Source organism: Xyrauchen texanus, chromosome 3 (assembly GCF_025860055.1).
Source record: "Xyrauchen texanus isolate HMW12.3.18 chromosome 3, RBS_HiC_50CHRs, whole genome shotgun sequence".
In the NCBI taxonomy this organism is placed as follows: domain Eukaryota; kingdom Metazoa; phylum Chordata; class Actinopteri; order Cypriniformes; family Catostomidae; genus Xyrauchen; species Xyrauchen texanus.
The window spans coordinates 11,326,440-11,341,408 of record NC_068278.1 but is presented as its reverse complement, the minus strand read 5'-3'; the positions used below and the strand labels follow the sequence as shown (position 1 = coordinate 11,341,408).

The 14,969-nt window shown below is 37.0% G+C and overlaps 1 protein-coding gene across 1 annotated transcript in view; it reads left to right on the top strand.

Moving 5' to 3' along the window:
• Positions 1–14,933, top strand: part of camk4 (calcium/calmodulin-dependent protein kinase IV) — a 60,687-nt gene extending 45,754 nt beyond the window's left edge. The window contains exons 7-12 of the mRNA XM_052112455.1: positions 1,668–1,758; positions 3,112–3,186; positions 3,312–3,387; positions 3,774–3,900; positions 7,859–8,011; positions 12,916–14,933. Coding sequence (XP_051968415.1) covers positions 1,668–1,758; positions 3,112–3,186; positions 3,312–3,387; positions 3,774–3,900; positions 7,859–8,011; positions 12,916–13,077 — 684 coding nt within the window. The 3' untranslated portion in view covers positions 13,078–14,933. The remainder of the gene's footprint in view (positions 1–1,667; positions 1,759–3,111; positions 3,187–3,311; positions 3,388–3,773; positions 3,901–7,858; positions 8,012–12,915) is intronic.
• The last annotated feature ends 36 nt before the right edge of the window (positions 14,934–14,969 follow it).

Below are 14,969 nucleotides of genomic sequence, written 5' to 3'. Positions count from 1 at the left end.
TCGGATTGAGGCGAGTCACTACGCCACCACAAGGACTTGCATTGGGGAGAAAAGGGGAGAAAAAAGAGTGTATGCAAATATGTCAGTGATGTCATCACTTTTGATGAAATTTTGAATGGCAAAAATTTGAATAGTGTTAGTAAAGGGAGACGTTCAACCTTTAATTGTAATGCTTTGGTACATAAATTATTTAAGAACACGTTTCAACTTCAAAATTAGAATACAATAATTCCCAATCTTTTCGTTTTTCTCCAAAATGTAGTATAAGTGTCATAAACCTGTCCACTGCAATAGAAGATGCATCATCACTTTTGTCAGCTGCTTTGATTTAATGTAGTCATAAAAAGCAAAATGACAGATAAAGAGGCCAGACATGTATTGAATAATGTGTAAGGGTTAAAGGTAATCATCCACTGTGGTTTGGATGTACTGAATCAAGTAAACCTGAAAATTGAACATAATAACTCAAAATAACACAAAAGAAACGTTTTAAGTGACATGCTAGATAGTAACAGGAAATATTAGCGTGCTACAGTAAACACATGCTGGTAGGAAGAACTACAAAATACATCTTTGTCACTATGCTATGGTTAGCACAGTGATTGCTCAATGGATAAAGCAATATGTAGAATACTTCAAATGTATTGGTCCTTGACCTAGGCTCCACTCTTCATGACGGTAACCCGCAAAACTACAACATAACAGAAACTCTTCTAAATCTCAACATAACAAACCAAAATATCACCCTTTAAGTATAAAAGCACATCAAATAACACTTCATTGTAACATTTACTCTCCCTGTTGAGTCCTATGCAAACTATGCTAGGAACTAGAAATCTTCTGCCCAGATTCAGTCAACCAAACAAAAAATATTGATTTTGTCCCAACACACTTGGATTAAGTAAAGTTCATTGAAGTTCCCTTGGTTACACTAATTTGTTGAGCAATATGAACATGGCAGGATTGAGGAAAAACAAAAAGCTGGAAAAGGGTGGATTGCTCTCTTCAGGTAGGAAGAGTGGAGTGCCTTAATTGGAGGAGTTCATGTATCTCAGGATCTTGTTCTCGAGTGAGGGAAAGTTGGAGCGTGAGATTGACAGGCGGATCGGTGCAGCGTCTGCAGTAATGCTGCTGCTGTACCAGACCATGGTGATGAAGAAGGAGCTGAGCCTGAAGGCAAAGCTCTCAATTTACCTGTTAGTGTACATTCCAACCCTCCCCTATGGTCATGAACTTTGGGTTCGAAGATGAATGGATGGATAGGTGTTTTCACTAAACAACAAGATCAAAATACTGATTAAGAAAATAATTTTTGCTGTTAAGGAGAAGAATATTCTATCTTTGAGGAATATCACTACATATATTCACCAGCTCAAAGGAGAGAAAAGATATCTTAAAACACTAAATTCGGTCAGTTATGAAGCCAGATGAGTCAGTACATCTCGGACAGGACTTTGAATTTGCTCATTGTCAGACCTAGATTCATCTGTTTACCCTCCGCAGAGGAGCTTCCCATATGATTATAGAGAATGAACATAATATCACACACATCAAGATGAAGACGATGCATGTTAATAAGTACAGTCACGCATGTCTGTGTGTGCCACATAAAGTGTTACAGATTAAAAAGAGCAAACTGTTGTCTGTGTCTTCATCTTTGTTTGCAGTACCTGCATGAGAATGGCATAGTGCACAGAGACCTGAAACCTGAGAACCTCCTGTACGCCACCTCAGCGCCAGATGCTCCGCTCAAAATAGGTAATCCTCTCCGTTTGTCTGATGGGGGATCTGCATTTTGCCTAGACATCCATTGTTGGTGAATTACTTTATAAGCAAGCGGCTTGATCCTGTTGTAAGCAGTCTAAAGAGGAACATTTAAAAGATGGAATATCATTCAAATATTTGCTACAGATTTGTGCTTGCTTATAATTAGGGATTTGAACCACTGCTTTGTGCATCTTGATGAGGAGAGGTGAGATATACATTTTCTAAACGATTGGAAATCAGATTTTTGCCTGGGAGATAATGAAGTCCGGGGAATAATGGGTGAAACAATTATTAAAATAAACATTAAAAAATAATTATTTTTCAAGAACAAAAACAGCCTATTTTAGGACCATTAAGATTTTTGCATTGTGTGATTATTTTTATTACAAATAATTTATACTAGTAAAAAAAAATAAGAATTTAATTTAAAGAATTTAAAAAAATATTTTTTATTGAATATATTTTTATATGAATAAAATATCATTCATATTTATAATAATTAAGTATTATAATTATATTTAGAATTATAAAAATGATAATGTTTTTAATATTATTGTGTAAAAATGTATGTAATATATATAAATATACATTATTATTCGATTTTATATTAATACAAATATTATTGTCATGACTGAAAGAACTAGGTCGCGAGTACAAGCGGCTGAAATGGGCTTCCTCAGAAGGGTGGCGGGCTTCTTCCTTAGAGATAGGGTGAGGAGCTAAGTCATCCGTGAGGAGCTCGGAGTAGAGCCGCTGCTCCTTTGCGTCGAAAGGAGTCAGTTGAGGTGGTTTGGGCATCTGGTAAGGATGCCCCCTGGCCGCCTCCCTAGGGAGGTGTTTCAGGCACGTCCAGCTCGGAGGAGGCCTCGGGGAAGACCCAGGATTAGGTGGAGAGATTATATCTCCACACTGGCCTGGGAACGCCTCAGGGTCCCCCAGTCTGAGCTGGTTAATGTGGCTTGGGATAGGGAAGTTTGGGGCCCCCTGCTGGAGCAGCTGCCCCCTGGGTCCTCCTGTAAAAAATAGGATTCATTTTATTTCTTTTGATTGACACCTATAGATTTACATTTAAGGAGGAGTCTCAGCCTGTAGGAACTGGAGTATCATAGAGGCTTGGGTGTGGCCCAGTCAACACATAGCAACCACCCAGGAAACCATTGCAGCTGCATAGCAACACACTAAAAACTCCCATAACACCTTAGCAATTGCATAGCAGTGCCCTGGCAACCATACACAACACCCAGGCATCGTGGTGGCGAGTTTTACATGGACTAAAACCACTCACTTTTTCCTAAAAAAAAAAATGTCCAAATCTAGTTTTGATTTAGTGTTTATCTTTTTCAGCTGATTTTGGTTTGTCAAAAATAATGGATGATCAGGTAACAATGAAGACCGTGTGCGGGACTCCAGGCTATTGTGGTGAGTTAATTAAAGAGGAATTCATTAACAGTACACCATCTGCGGCTTTAGTTAGTCTTAAACACAATCTTTTATACAACATCAGTACAACGGAGCGTCTAATGTTCTGTCTCTCTCTTTCTCAGCTCCTGAGATTTTGCAGGGATGTGCCTATGGCCCTGAGGTTGACATGTGGTCTGTGGGAGTTATCACGTACATTTTGTGAGTGACACAACATACTTCGCCTTCTTAAGTTATGCTTTCACAAGAATGATCTGCTTACTCATTCAAACTCCCTGTCGTTTCACTCTTAAGAGTTTGTTTTTTTCTCAGAGCAGCTGCACTTGTGAAACGTGTGAGGCACGTTCTGAACTTTTGGGTGTAATTCCAGGAATTTGTGAACATGGACACAGATACAGAAATATTAGTATTATTGAAAGAATGGAACAAAAACCCTTTTTAAATGCAGATATTTAGACAATTAGATATTTGGCTGGATGGATGGATGGATGGATAGATAGATATTTGACAAGTGCTACATTTTGTGGAGATTTACTTTTAAAACAAGTATTTTTTTTTCTTCTTTTCTATTTCTCATCTCTGTATAGGTTATGTGGTTTTGAGCCCTTTTTTGATGACAGAGGAGACCAGTACATGTTTAAACGCATCTTAAACTGTGAATATGAATTTGTCTCCCCCTGGTGGGATAATGTGTCACTTAATGCCAAGGACCTGGTGAGTTAACTCAAGTTACACACTAAATACTGTAAAATCTCAATGACTTTGTAGCTCATAAATGCATGACCAGTCAATTTTGGACACACCTTCTCATACTTATTGAGATTACTCAATGTGATCTAATACAAATTGACTTTGGGAATTATGTAGTGATGCTTTTTAAACAGTATTGAAGGAGTTTCCATGTATGCTGGAAACTTGGCTTCTTTTCCTTCACTATCCTGATGAGCCAAAACATTATGACCAACTGCCTAATAGGCTGTTAAGCGACCCACCGAGGCATGGACTCTACAAGACCCCTGAAGGAGTCCTGTGGTATCTGGCACAAAGACATTAGCAGCAGATCTTTCAAGACTTGTAAGTTGCGAGTTGGGGCTGCCATGGATTGGACTTGTTGGTCCAGCACATCCCACAGATGCTCAACTGGACTGAGATCTGGGGATTATGGAGGCCAGGGCAATGCCATGAACTCTTCATCGTGTTCCTCAAACCATTCGCGAACAATTTGTGCAGTGTGGCAGGGCGCGTTATCCTGCTGAATGAGGCCACTGCCATCAGGGAATACCATTGCCATGAAGGATGTACCTAGTCTGCAACGATGTTTAGGTAGGTGTCAAATTGACATCCACATAATTGGACCCAGGGTTTCCCAGCAGAACATTGCCCTGAGCATCACACTCCCGCCACCTGCTTGTCATCTTCCCGCAGTGCATCCTGGTGCCATCACTTCCCCAGGTAAACGGCACACACGTACACGGCCCTCCACGTGATGTAAAAGAAAACGGGACTCATCGGACAGGCGACCTTCTTTTACAGCTCGACACTCAAGTGCTCATTTGTAGGTGCTTTCAACAGTGGACAGGGGTCATCATGGGCTATACAGCCCCATACACAGCAGGGTGCGATGCACTGTGTGTTGTGACACATTCTTCCCATATCCATCATTAAACTTGTGCCACAACAGACCTTCTTTTGGTTCGGACCAGACGGGATAGCCTTTGTTGCCCTTACGCATCGTTTAGCCTTGGGCACCCAACACCCTGTTGCCGTTTTGTGGTTTGTCCCTCTTCGGACCACTGTCGGTAGCTTCTCACCACTGCTGACCGAGAGCACCCCACAAGCCTTGCCGTTTCCGAGATGCTCTGACCCAGTCGTCTGGCCATTACACTTTGGCTCTTGTCAAAGTTGCTCATGTCTTTACTTCTGCCCATTTATCCTGCATTCAACAAGTTGACTGTGAGAACTGATTGTTTGCTTACTATATAATCTACCCAGACCTTTACATGTCGCCTTGTTAGATGATCAACATTATTCGCTTCACCTTTGAGTGGTCATAATGTTTTGGCTCACTGGTGTGTGTGTGTGTGTGTGTGTGTGTGTGTGTGTGTGTGTGTGTGTGTGTGTGTGTGTGTGTGTATATATATATATATATATATATATATTAGGGCTGTCGATTTAACAATACAATTAATCGCATGCCCACGGACCATAAAAATGTAGTACCACCTATTTACTCCAGAGGGCAGTAAGTGAAATTTCAGCTGAATTAGCAACGCACAGTTTATACAGTGAAGAAAACACTTCAGTAGGCAGAACAACAAACATGCGTTATGTTCTTGCATTCAAAACACTCAAAGGAGTGCAAATGCGAACTAAGTGATCTCAAGATGTGTTTAAAGACTGAGTATAAAACTATATTTATCTTGACACAGTGACCTAAACATTTTATGTTTATGACGCAACACACCAGAGACATCTGATGTAGGTGTAAATTGATGGGTCCTTAAACAAGCCCTCATAATATATCTCCAACTGATTGATAAATTCACTTGTGTAATGGATTGCTGTGAACTGTATGCCAATGATTGACTTATGATCAATAATATGGTAGTAAACCATACATTGTATTCTAAAGCCGCTTTAACTAAACCACTAAACCAAATAAAACGTCTTTATAAAGCAAAGAAAAATGAGTTAAAATAGAGGTACGTACAAACAAACAAAATTTTCCCCAAAATACTACAGCATGGACACATTCCCAAAAAATGTGAGGGGCAAATTCATCTACAGCATTACAGAAGGAGCAAAGTGGATCTATTTCAGGGAGCATGTTTCTTAAATAAAGATTAAAGAAGTAAAAACTGTGTAACAGTTTAAAGGACACATCCTTAACCTTGTTGGTAATTAAATATGTATGAGGTAAAGACCGTACGACCTGCGTCAGACATGCTTGTGTCGCGTCTCGGGTGTGTTGCGTCATTAAAGTTAAATGTTTAGGTCAATTTAAATATAGTTTAATACTCAATCTTTAAACACTAAATCTTAAGATCCCTTAGTTCGCATTTGCGCTCCTTCAAGTGTTTTGAACACAAGAATGTAACGCACGTTTGTGTTGTGTGTCCGTTGACGGGTTGTTAATGTTTTGTTCACTGTAATAAACTGTGTGTTGCTCACACAGCTGAAGTTTCACTTACTGCCCTCTGGAGTATACAGGTGGTACTACAAGCTTGAATTTCTCAGGAAAGCATTGCGATTAAATGCGTAAAAAATTTTAACTCGTTACTTTTTTGTAAAATTAATCGCACGTTATTAACGTGTTTAATCGACAGCCCTAATAATTATATATAGATATAAATATGTATAATCATTATATATTGAGTTATTGTTATATGAGGGGCTTTCTCAGCAAATATTTGTATATGCGATTAATCGTGATTAATTAATATATATATTCGAAAATCATAGGCATAATGTATATACAGTACTGTACAAAAGTCTTAGGCACATATTATGTTATTTATACCATCAGCTTTAGTATGTCAATAGGAAATATACATTTTAGATTCCCAAACATTCCTTTTGCAAATAGAATAGAATAGAAGAACAGGGAGCCCTGCAACAGATGACATGGCCCCCACAGAGCCCGAATCTCAAAATCATTGAGTCAGTCTGGGATTACATGAAGAGACAGAACAATTGAGACAGCCTAAAATAGATTGAAAGAGTTGTGGCCAATTGTCTAAGAAGCTTGGAACATCCTATCTGCCAAAGATGGTCACACCATTTACCCTGTAGCTTTTTTTAATGTTAACTGGACTTTTTATGATGTTAATTGATCAATGAAAACTATTTATGGCATTATTTTTGAAGACATCCTCACTATGCAACATTTTTCACAAGAACCTAAAACATTTGCACAGTACTGTATGTCCACAAAACTTATTTAAAATATTTTTAGAACAAAAGGTTTTTAAATAAGTAAGACTGATAGTGTTTATTGAATCGTAGAAATACACACACACTGAAGGAGGTGTTTTGATATAGTTTTAAGGTTTTTGGTAGCCTAGTGTACAGTATATTATGCTTTTAACTGTGTATATTCTGAAAATAAATTACATCCAAGAGCACATCTGGTACTCAAAAAATGCCACAGGCACTCCTGAAAGGGTGAAAAATACATGAAAATAGTAGGGGATGTTTCCCAATAAGTCGCACGCCCTGATGAAGGCCTGTTTGGCCTGGAAACATACACTACTATTTTTCATGTGTAAATGTTTTCTAAAATGTAATTGCATGAGCCATGTAAGAAGCTGCTGTAAAAATAATTAAGATAATATGCATATTGATATAATATCTGACTACACATCCAGCGATTTCTATTTTAATGCACCAAGTTGCTACAAGTAAACTAAACAATTAGGATAATGAACTATTACTTTGAAAATGGTGTTTATTGTGATGAATATTAATAAATGTATGTATTTATTGAGCATTAGTGCTTTCTATCGTGTTGTTTATCAAATCTACTTCAAATTCTTTTACCTTTTCAATATCAATTGCATTTAACCTCAGGTCGCTCCAGCAAGATTGTTAAAAATGATATGAAAATATAACATAGATGATTGTCATAAATGTAAATAGACAAATATTGTTACTGCTCTTCTCTGCCCTCCAGGTGAAGAAACTTATTGTCCAGGATCCAAAGAAACGGCTGACAACACAGCAGGCCCTGCAGCACCCCTGGGTCACTGGAAAGGCTGTTAACTTCACTCATATGGACACAGCACAGAAGAAACTCCAGGAGTTCAATGCTCGAAGAAAGCTTAAGGTTTGAGGCTTTTGGCTCAATGGCATATTTTGATGATAATTTAAAGGTGTGTGTATATATATATATATATATATTTGAAGTCAGAAGTTTACATACACTTAGGTTGAAGTCATTAAAACACATTTTTTAACCACTCCACAATTTAATATGAGCAAAATATAGTTTTGGCAAGTCGTTTAGTCATTTATTTTTTTTGTTAATAATTGTTTACAGACAGATTGTTTCACTTTTAATTGACTATATCACAATTAGAGTGTGTCAGTTTTTCACAATTCATGACATTTAATCGTAGAAAAATGTCCCTGTCTTAGGTCAGTTAGGATCACACCTTTATTTTAAGAATGTGAAATGTTCTAGTTCTATTATGTAGAATAATAGTAGAGAGAATTATTTATTTCAGCTTTTATTTCTTTCATCACATTCCCAGTGGGTCAGAAGTTTACATACACTTTGTTTGTATTTGGTATCATTGCCTTTAAATGGTTTAACTTGGGTCAAACGTTTTGGGTAGCCTTCCACAAACTTCTCACAATGAGTTGCTGGAATTTGTCCCATTCCTCCTGACAGAACTGGTGTAACTGAGTCAGGTTTGTTGGCCTCCTTGATCGTGCATGCTTTTTCAGTTCGGATTTAGGTCAGGGCTTTGTGATGGCCACTCCAATACCTTGACTTTGTTGTCCTTAAACCATTTTGCCACAACTTGAGGCACTCTTGGGGTCATTGTCCATTTGGAAGACCCATTTTGCGGTCTTCAATATATCCCAATAATTTTCCTTCCTTGCAAGCCTCAACCTTTTTCCTCCAAACATAACGATGGTCATTATGGCCAAACAGTTACATTTTTGTTTCATCAGACCAGAGAACATTTCTCCAAAAAGAGAAAGATCTTTGTCCCCCTGTGCACTTCCAAACTGTAGTCTGGCTTTTTTATGGCAGTTTTGGAGCAGTGACTTCTTCCTTGCTGAGCAGCCTTTCAGATTATGCCAATATAGGACTCATTTTACTGTTGATATAGATACTTGTCAACCTGTTTCTTCCAGCATCTTCACAAGGTCCTTTGTTGTTGTTCTGGGATTGATTTGCACTTTTCACATCAAACTACGTTCATCTCTAGGGGACAGAATGCGTCTTCTTATGAGTGGTATGATGGCTGCGTGGTCCCATGGTGTTTATACTTCCATACTATTCTTTGTACAGATGACCGTGGTATCTTCAGGCATTTGGAAATTGCTCCCAAGGATGAACCAGACTTGTGGAGGTCCACAATATTTATTCTGAGGTCTTGATTGATTTCTTTTGATTTTCCCATGATGTCAAGCAAAGAGGCACTGAGTTTGAATGTAGGCCTTAAAATACATCCACAGGTACACCTCCAATTCAGTACACCTATCAGTCCTATCAGACGTTAATTGGCTAATTGTCTAAAGGCTTGAAATCATTTTCTGGAATTTTCAAAGCTGCTTAAAGGCACAGTTAACTTGGTGTATGTAAACGTCTGACCAACTGGAATTGTGATATAGTCTGTAAACAATTGTTGGAAAAATTACTCATGTCTTGCACAAAGTAGATGTCCTAAATGACTTAACAAAACTATAGATTGCAATTATAAAATCTGTGAAGTGGTTAAAATTTTTTTTTAATGACTTCAGGCTAAGTGTATGTAAACTTCTGACTTCAACTGTATATACATATACATATATACAAACATATATATATACTTTCTCCCATCCCTGTTTAACCCTTAAATGCATACCTCGGGTCTTTTGTAACCTCTTATACCATTTTTTTCCACTCATCCACACCTCTTTAGGATTCCTCAACATTTCTTATGAATAGGGTTTAATTTTTTTTTTATAATAATCATATATATATATATATATATATATATATATATATCTATATATATATATATATATATATATATATATATATATATATATATATATATATATATATATATATATTCATATATATTCATATTTCGGCTAAAGTCACCTTTTCTGAAGCTAATTGCTCAAATTGTTCAGTACAGTTTCTAAATTGTCCTCATTAAAATCACTTGAAAGGGTTTACTTTAAGCTTAAACACTTAAAAAAAAGCTTTAAATACAACAAAAAGCTTTAAAATCAACAAACCAATAAACATTATAAAAATTATACATCTAGAACACCTGCTATGACTTTCTCACCGTTTATGAGTTTGCATCCCTGTTTATAACTGCTTCATTACCAATAGTTTATTAGGTTATTAAACACCCTATATATGTAATGGTAATAGTAAGCTTCCATAAATCATATATTCATGATTATTTAATATCTATATAAGTTTACTATCACAAGATATACATTTCTTTGTTTATTACAAGACAAATGAGTACTATATTCATACAAATTACTTCTATATCATGTTGAGTTTCAGTGCAGCAATGGTGACTTATCAGTATTCCATATGCATGTACACATGAATATTATACATGCTATTTGTTACTCAAGGTGATGCTGATGTGTCAGTGACTGACTTGTTTTACATATGACATTGCTATTTGAAGAAGAAACAATGTGGAAGTAAACTATAGCAAGTGTAACTCATGAACAGTATGATTTGACTATTGTCATTTGTGTGCACTTCTGAAATTACATATGTACGTTGCGCATCTATTTAGACTCAATAAGTGCCTGAGAAATAAATATGTGTACACTGTAAACCCTAATGCTCAAAAAAATTTATTGAGTAGGGAAAAATTCAATCATACATTTTATTTCAAATAAACTAACGTTGTTGAGTATTTAGAACTTTCTCTTTTGTTTGAGTTCATGAAACTGACACCATTCAAGTAACCTGAATTGTTTTATTGTTTTGATTTTAAGTAGCTTGTCTTTTGAAATGTAAAGGATCTTAAATGTAACTGAAACAGGGCACTTTCCAAGCATGCTTTGCATGATATTTGACAGGGAGAGTAAATGTTAAAAAATAAGTGTTATATAATGTGCTTTGTCCAAGATAACTTTAAAGGCAGAGACTTGTATGTGTTTAATGTTTTGTTGTGTTATTTAGAAGAGTTTCTGTTATGTTGGAGTTTTGGGCATTACCATTATGGTGAATAGTGGATCTTGAGTTTAGGTTTAGGACAAGTTCAAGTTCAGAATGTTCTATATTGTTCTATTCATTGAACAGTTGCTATGCTAATCAAATCATAGTATTCCCAATTAGTATGCATTCAGCATGCTAGCATTCACTGTACTAGCTAGTTCTAGCTAGGTTTCCTCTACTTTAAGTATTTAAGTTGAGATTACTTGTTAAGTACTTTAAAATAGTTACATTTAAAGTTAAGTGCCATCAAAATGTATGAGTTGGTTAGCTTACTCAATATTTCAGTTAAGAGCAATAAGCATGAGTGTGTAGTACAAAATTAAAATCGGAAAGTTAAATTAACTTAAAACTGGGGGCTTATTAACTTAAGATGTAATTGTAACAATGTAACTGATTGCCTCAAATTCTTTGAATTATGCTAACTTATTAGGGTTTACTGTGTGGCTTGTCACAAAATGCAGAGTTGAAAAATAAAAGGGAAATTTAATAACAAGGGCAAAAACATAAACCAAAACTCCCACAAGGGGGGAAAAAGGGGCAGCGGGAAACAGTACTGACCAGACTGAAACAAGAACCAGGTAGGGGGAAACAGGACCGACAGGGAAGACTGAACACAAGACAAACTGGCACTGGACAGCAAACACAAGGAGATTAAATAGGGTGAGAAATCAAACAGGTGATAGGTGAGGCATATGAACTAATAAGCTAACAAGGAGGCGGGGTATGAGGTAAGAAAGAGAGACACGTGGCGAAACGGTAATAAAACAAACCCACATGCTCTCACAAGACAACAAAACTCCCGAATGGCATGAGCACACATCGCCAAGACAATAAGGCAATATACGCTCATGCCAACCGACCAACAAGATGAGAGAATGCGTAGCAATGGCAAACAAAGCGATGCCACGCATTCTCACACTAAACGAACCCTGAGCATACATCATGAGGCAAACGCCACGCGATGCACGCAACAGGCGACAAAAACAAGACAGGACAGCTGTCCAATAGTTCGGCCACACACACACACACACACCGACACCTCAGAGCGAAGTGACCGAACCTCAGCACAACATGAAGACAGCTTTCGACCCGGGCGCACAACGCAATGCAAGGCGCGCGTTCGCGAGAGCCAGACAAACTATTGACACGAGTGCATGGTGCCAAGATGACATAAGCGCGATGCACCCACGTCAATAAAAGACAGACATGGAGCACGAGTGACCGGATCCCAATACAGACCGAAACCGAACCAGACAGGAAGTCAGGATCCAGACACCATGCTCCCGACATGAAACAAGATGGACTGAAGAGCGCACACCAGGGAATACAACAGAAACTGCGCGCTCGCATTAAGACAGACAACGAAACACGAGACAGACATGGGACGGTGATGCCACGGTCCTGTCAGACAAAACCCCAGACTGACAGAATGACAGGAACGTGAGAGTGGCTTATGTGTACAGTAGCTTATGTGTTTTGTGTAGCTCAATGTGCGTTTGACAGCCAGTTGCATCATGTGAAATTTCGGTGTGGAAGTAATGAATTATAGACCTCCTTGTTTGTACAACTAATGTCAGATGGGGGGGACCTGCAGAAAACCTGTTTGGAAACAATAATTATTTTTGCAATTCTGTTTGCTTCTGCTAGTGGGGATGCTAATTATACACTTCACCTTTAAGATTAACAACAACTACAACCAAACATCAACAGGCAATAAATAGAGCAATACGTGAATGAATATAAAAGTCACTTTCAAATTATAATCACAATACGCACCTCGTAAACAATATGTTCACATGTTTATGTTTACACAGGCGGCGGTTAAAGCGGTGGTGGCCTCAACCCGACTGGGCAGTGCAGGAAGCCACGGCAACACAGACAACAACAAAACCGACTGCAGCCACTCCATCCAGCAGAAGACAGCAGAAGCTCAGCCGGACTCTGAACAGCCTCAAATTCAGACTGAAGCCTCTTAGACTTCCACACTGGAACTGGAATTAGAACTGGAACTACTTCCATGTTTGCCGTGGGCCTCATAAAGGACTGAACTGAAGTCTGCATGCAGACTGTTTGTCTATAGAAAAGTCCCACCTTGTGACAGCCAACTGCCATACCATGCCAACGTTTGATGAGTAGCCTACTTAACTTTGGACTTTTGTACAGTGAAAGAGCATGTTCATCCATTGTGGGTGGCAATGAAAAAAATGAATGTCTTCATATTATGTGATCATCTACATCTACAGTGGCGTCAAAAAGTCTGAGGCATCTAAACCTGGTTATAAACAACATTTTATTATTTTGAAAATGTAAAAAAAAAAAGTTATAGAACATCCTCAAATCATGCAAATCACAATCCACAAATCAAATACTAAGAAGTTCTGAAATTATTGTAAAATGTTTTCAATTAACTCAATCAAATTGTCATTATTTTAATTTATAAAGATTATTTTATATACTATAGTATAGTATATTAAATTAGAAAATGCCAAATAGAACAATAGAACTAGTGTTCTCAGACTTTTGGAACCCATCTGCTTTTTAAAATCTATATTTATTTTATCATGCTCTTGATTAAATCGTCAATTTATCATTAAGGTGAAATACTCTATGGATATAAGCTCTTTAGTTGTAAGAATTACATTTGTGCTGCTTTTTATTTAAATTATTTAATTTGTTCAGGTTTTTATGTCATATTTACAGTTAAACAAACAGAATTTCCATGTGGACATTGATTTGAACCTTTACATGAGCTTTAACTTAGAATGCCTTACCATATACCATGTTTTTATACTTAAATTATTATTAATACAATAATTATTTCATATTTTAGGAACACTATTATACAATGTGGTTTAAACTTAGAAAACAACACTGGGGTACTTAGGACATATTGTTTAAATCGAGAAATGGTGATTTCCACTTTACTTTAGTCTAAATCAGTGTTCGGCATGGGATAACTAGCCTATCTAGCGCAAAAACTTGCAAAGAAATAACTTCCCTTGTGCCAAAATAATTTTGTCTCAATATATTTCACTTGGAGTTTCCCCCTAAAGCTGAAGTATGTTACATTTTTGGTGTTAAAAAACTTTCTTCAATCTCAATTGAATATACTATAAGTAAGCCATTTATAGGTTAATTGAACTGTAAACACTGTCTCACTGTGAAGCTATAAAAAAATCCTGTTTGTTTTGAGCGACCCGATTAGACACACCCCCAGGAACGTTACTCAACCAATGGCGTGAGATGGGGGTGAGACTATCTGACTGTTTGAACTACAGCAGACGATGGGTGTATTCTCAAAGCTGTTTTGAAAACATTTAATTTTGCAATTACGTTCAGTGGCAATTATGTTGCAGAAATTACACACTTCAGCTTTAAAATATTAAACAGCTATCAGGTAATCTAAATGACTTAAAAACTGGCAAAAACTCATCTCAAAAGTCTTTTCCAACCAACCAGTCTGTGATTTAAAACACATATACACAAGGTGTTTTGGTCCTATTCAATATTCTTTATAGCATGCTTGTTTGGAATGCTGTTTGATAATTTAATCATCATATGTAAGGAATGTAATATGGATATACAGGGGTTCATGTTTTGCATGTAGGAATGTTTATCTTAACTGCTGCAACTGTCTTTTTAAAATGCACTGTATTTTACTGATAAGAATTGCTGTCTATTTAACAGAATGATATTGGAGGCCATTTGACGGTCACTTTGTACATGACACTAGTGTGTCAACTTTGTTTAAATGCCTGTTTCTATGTCTAAGGACTCATTCAAAATGACAGTACAAAAGCAATGTATGTTATTTGCGGAAATAAAGAATGCTAAATAATCTAGTGTGTTGGAGTGTGTATATTTTATA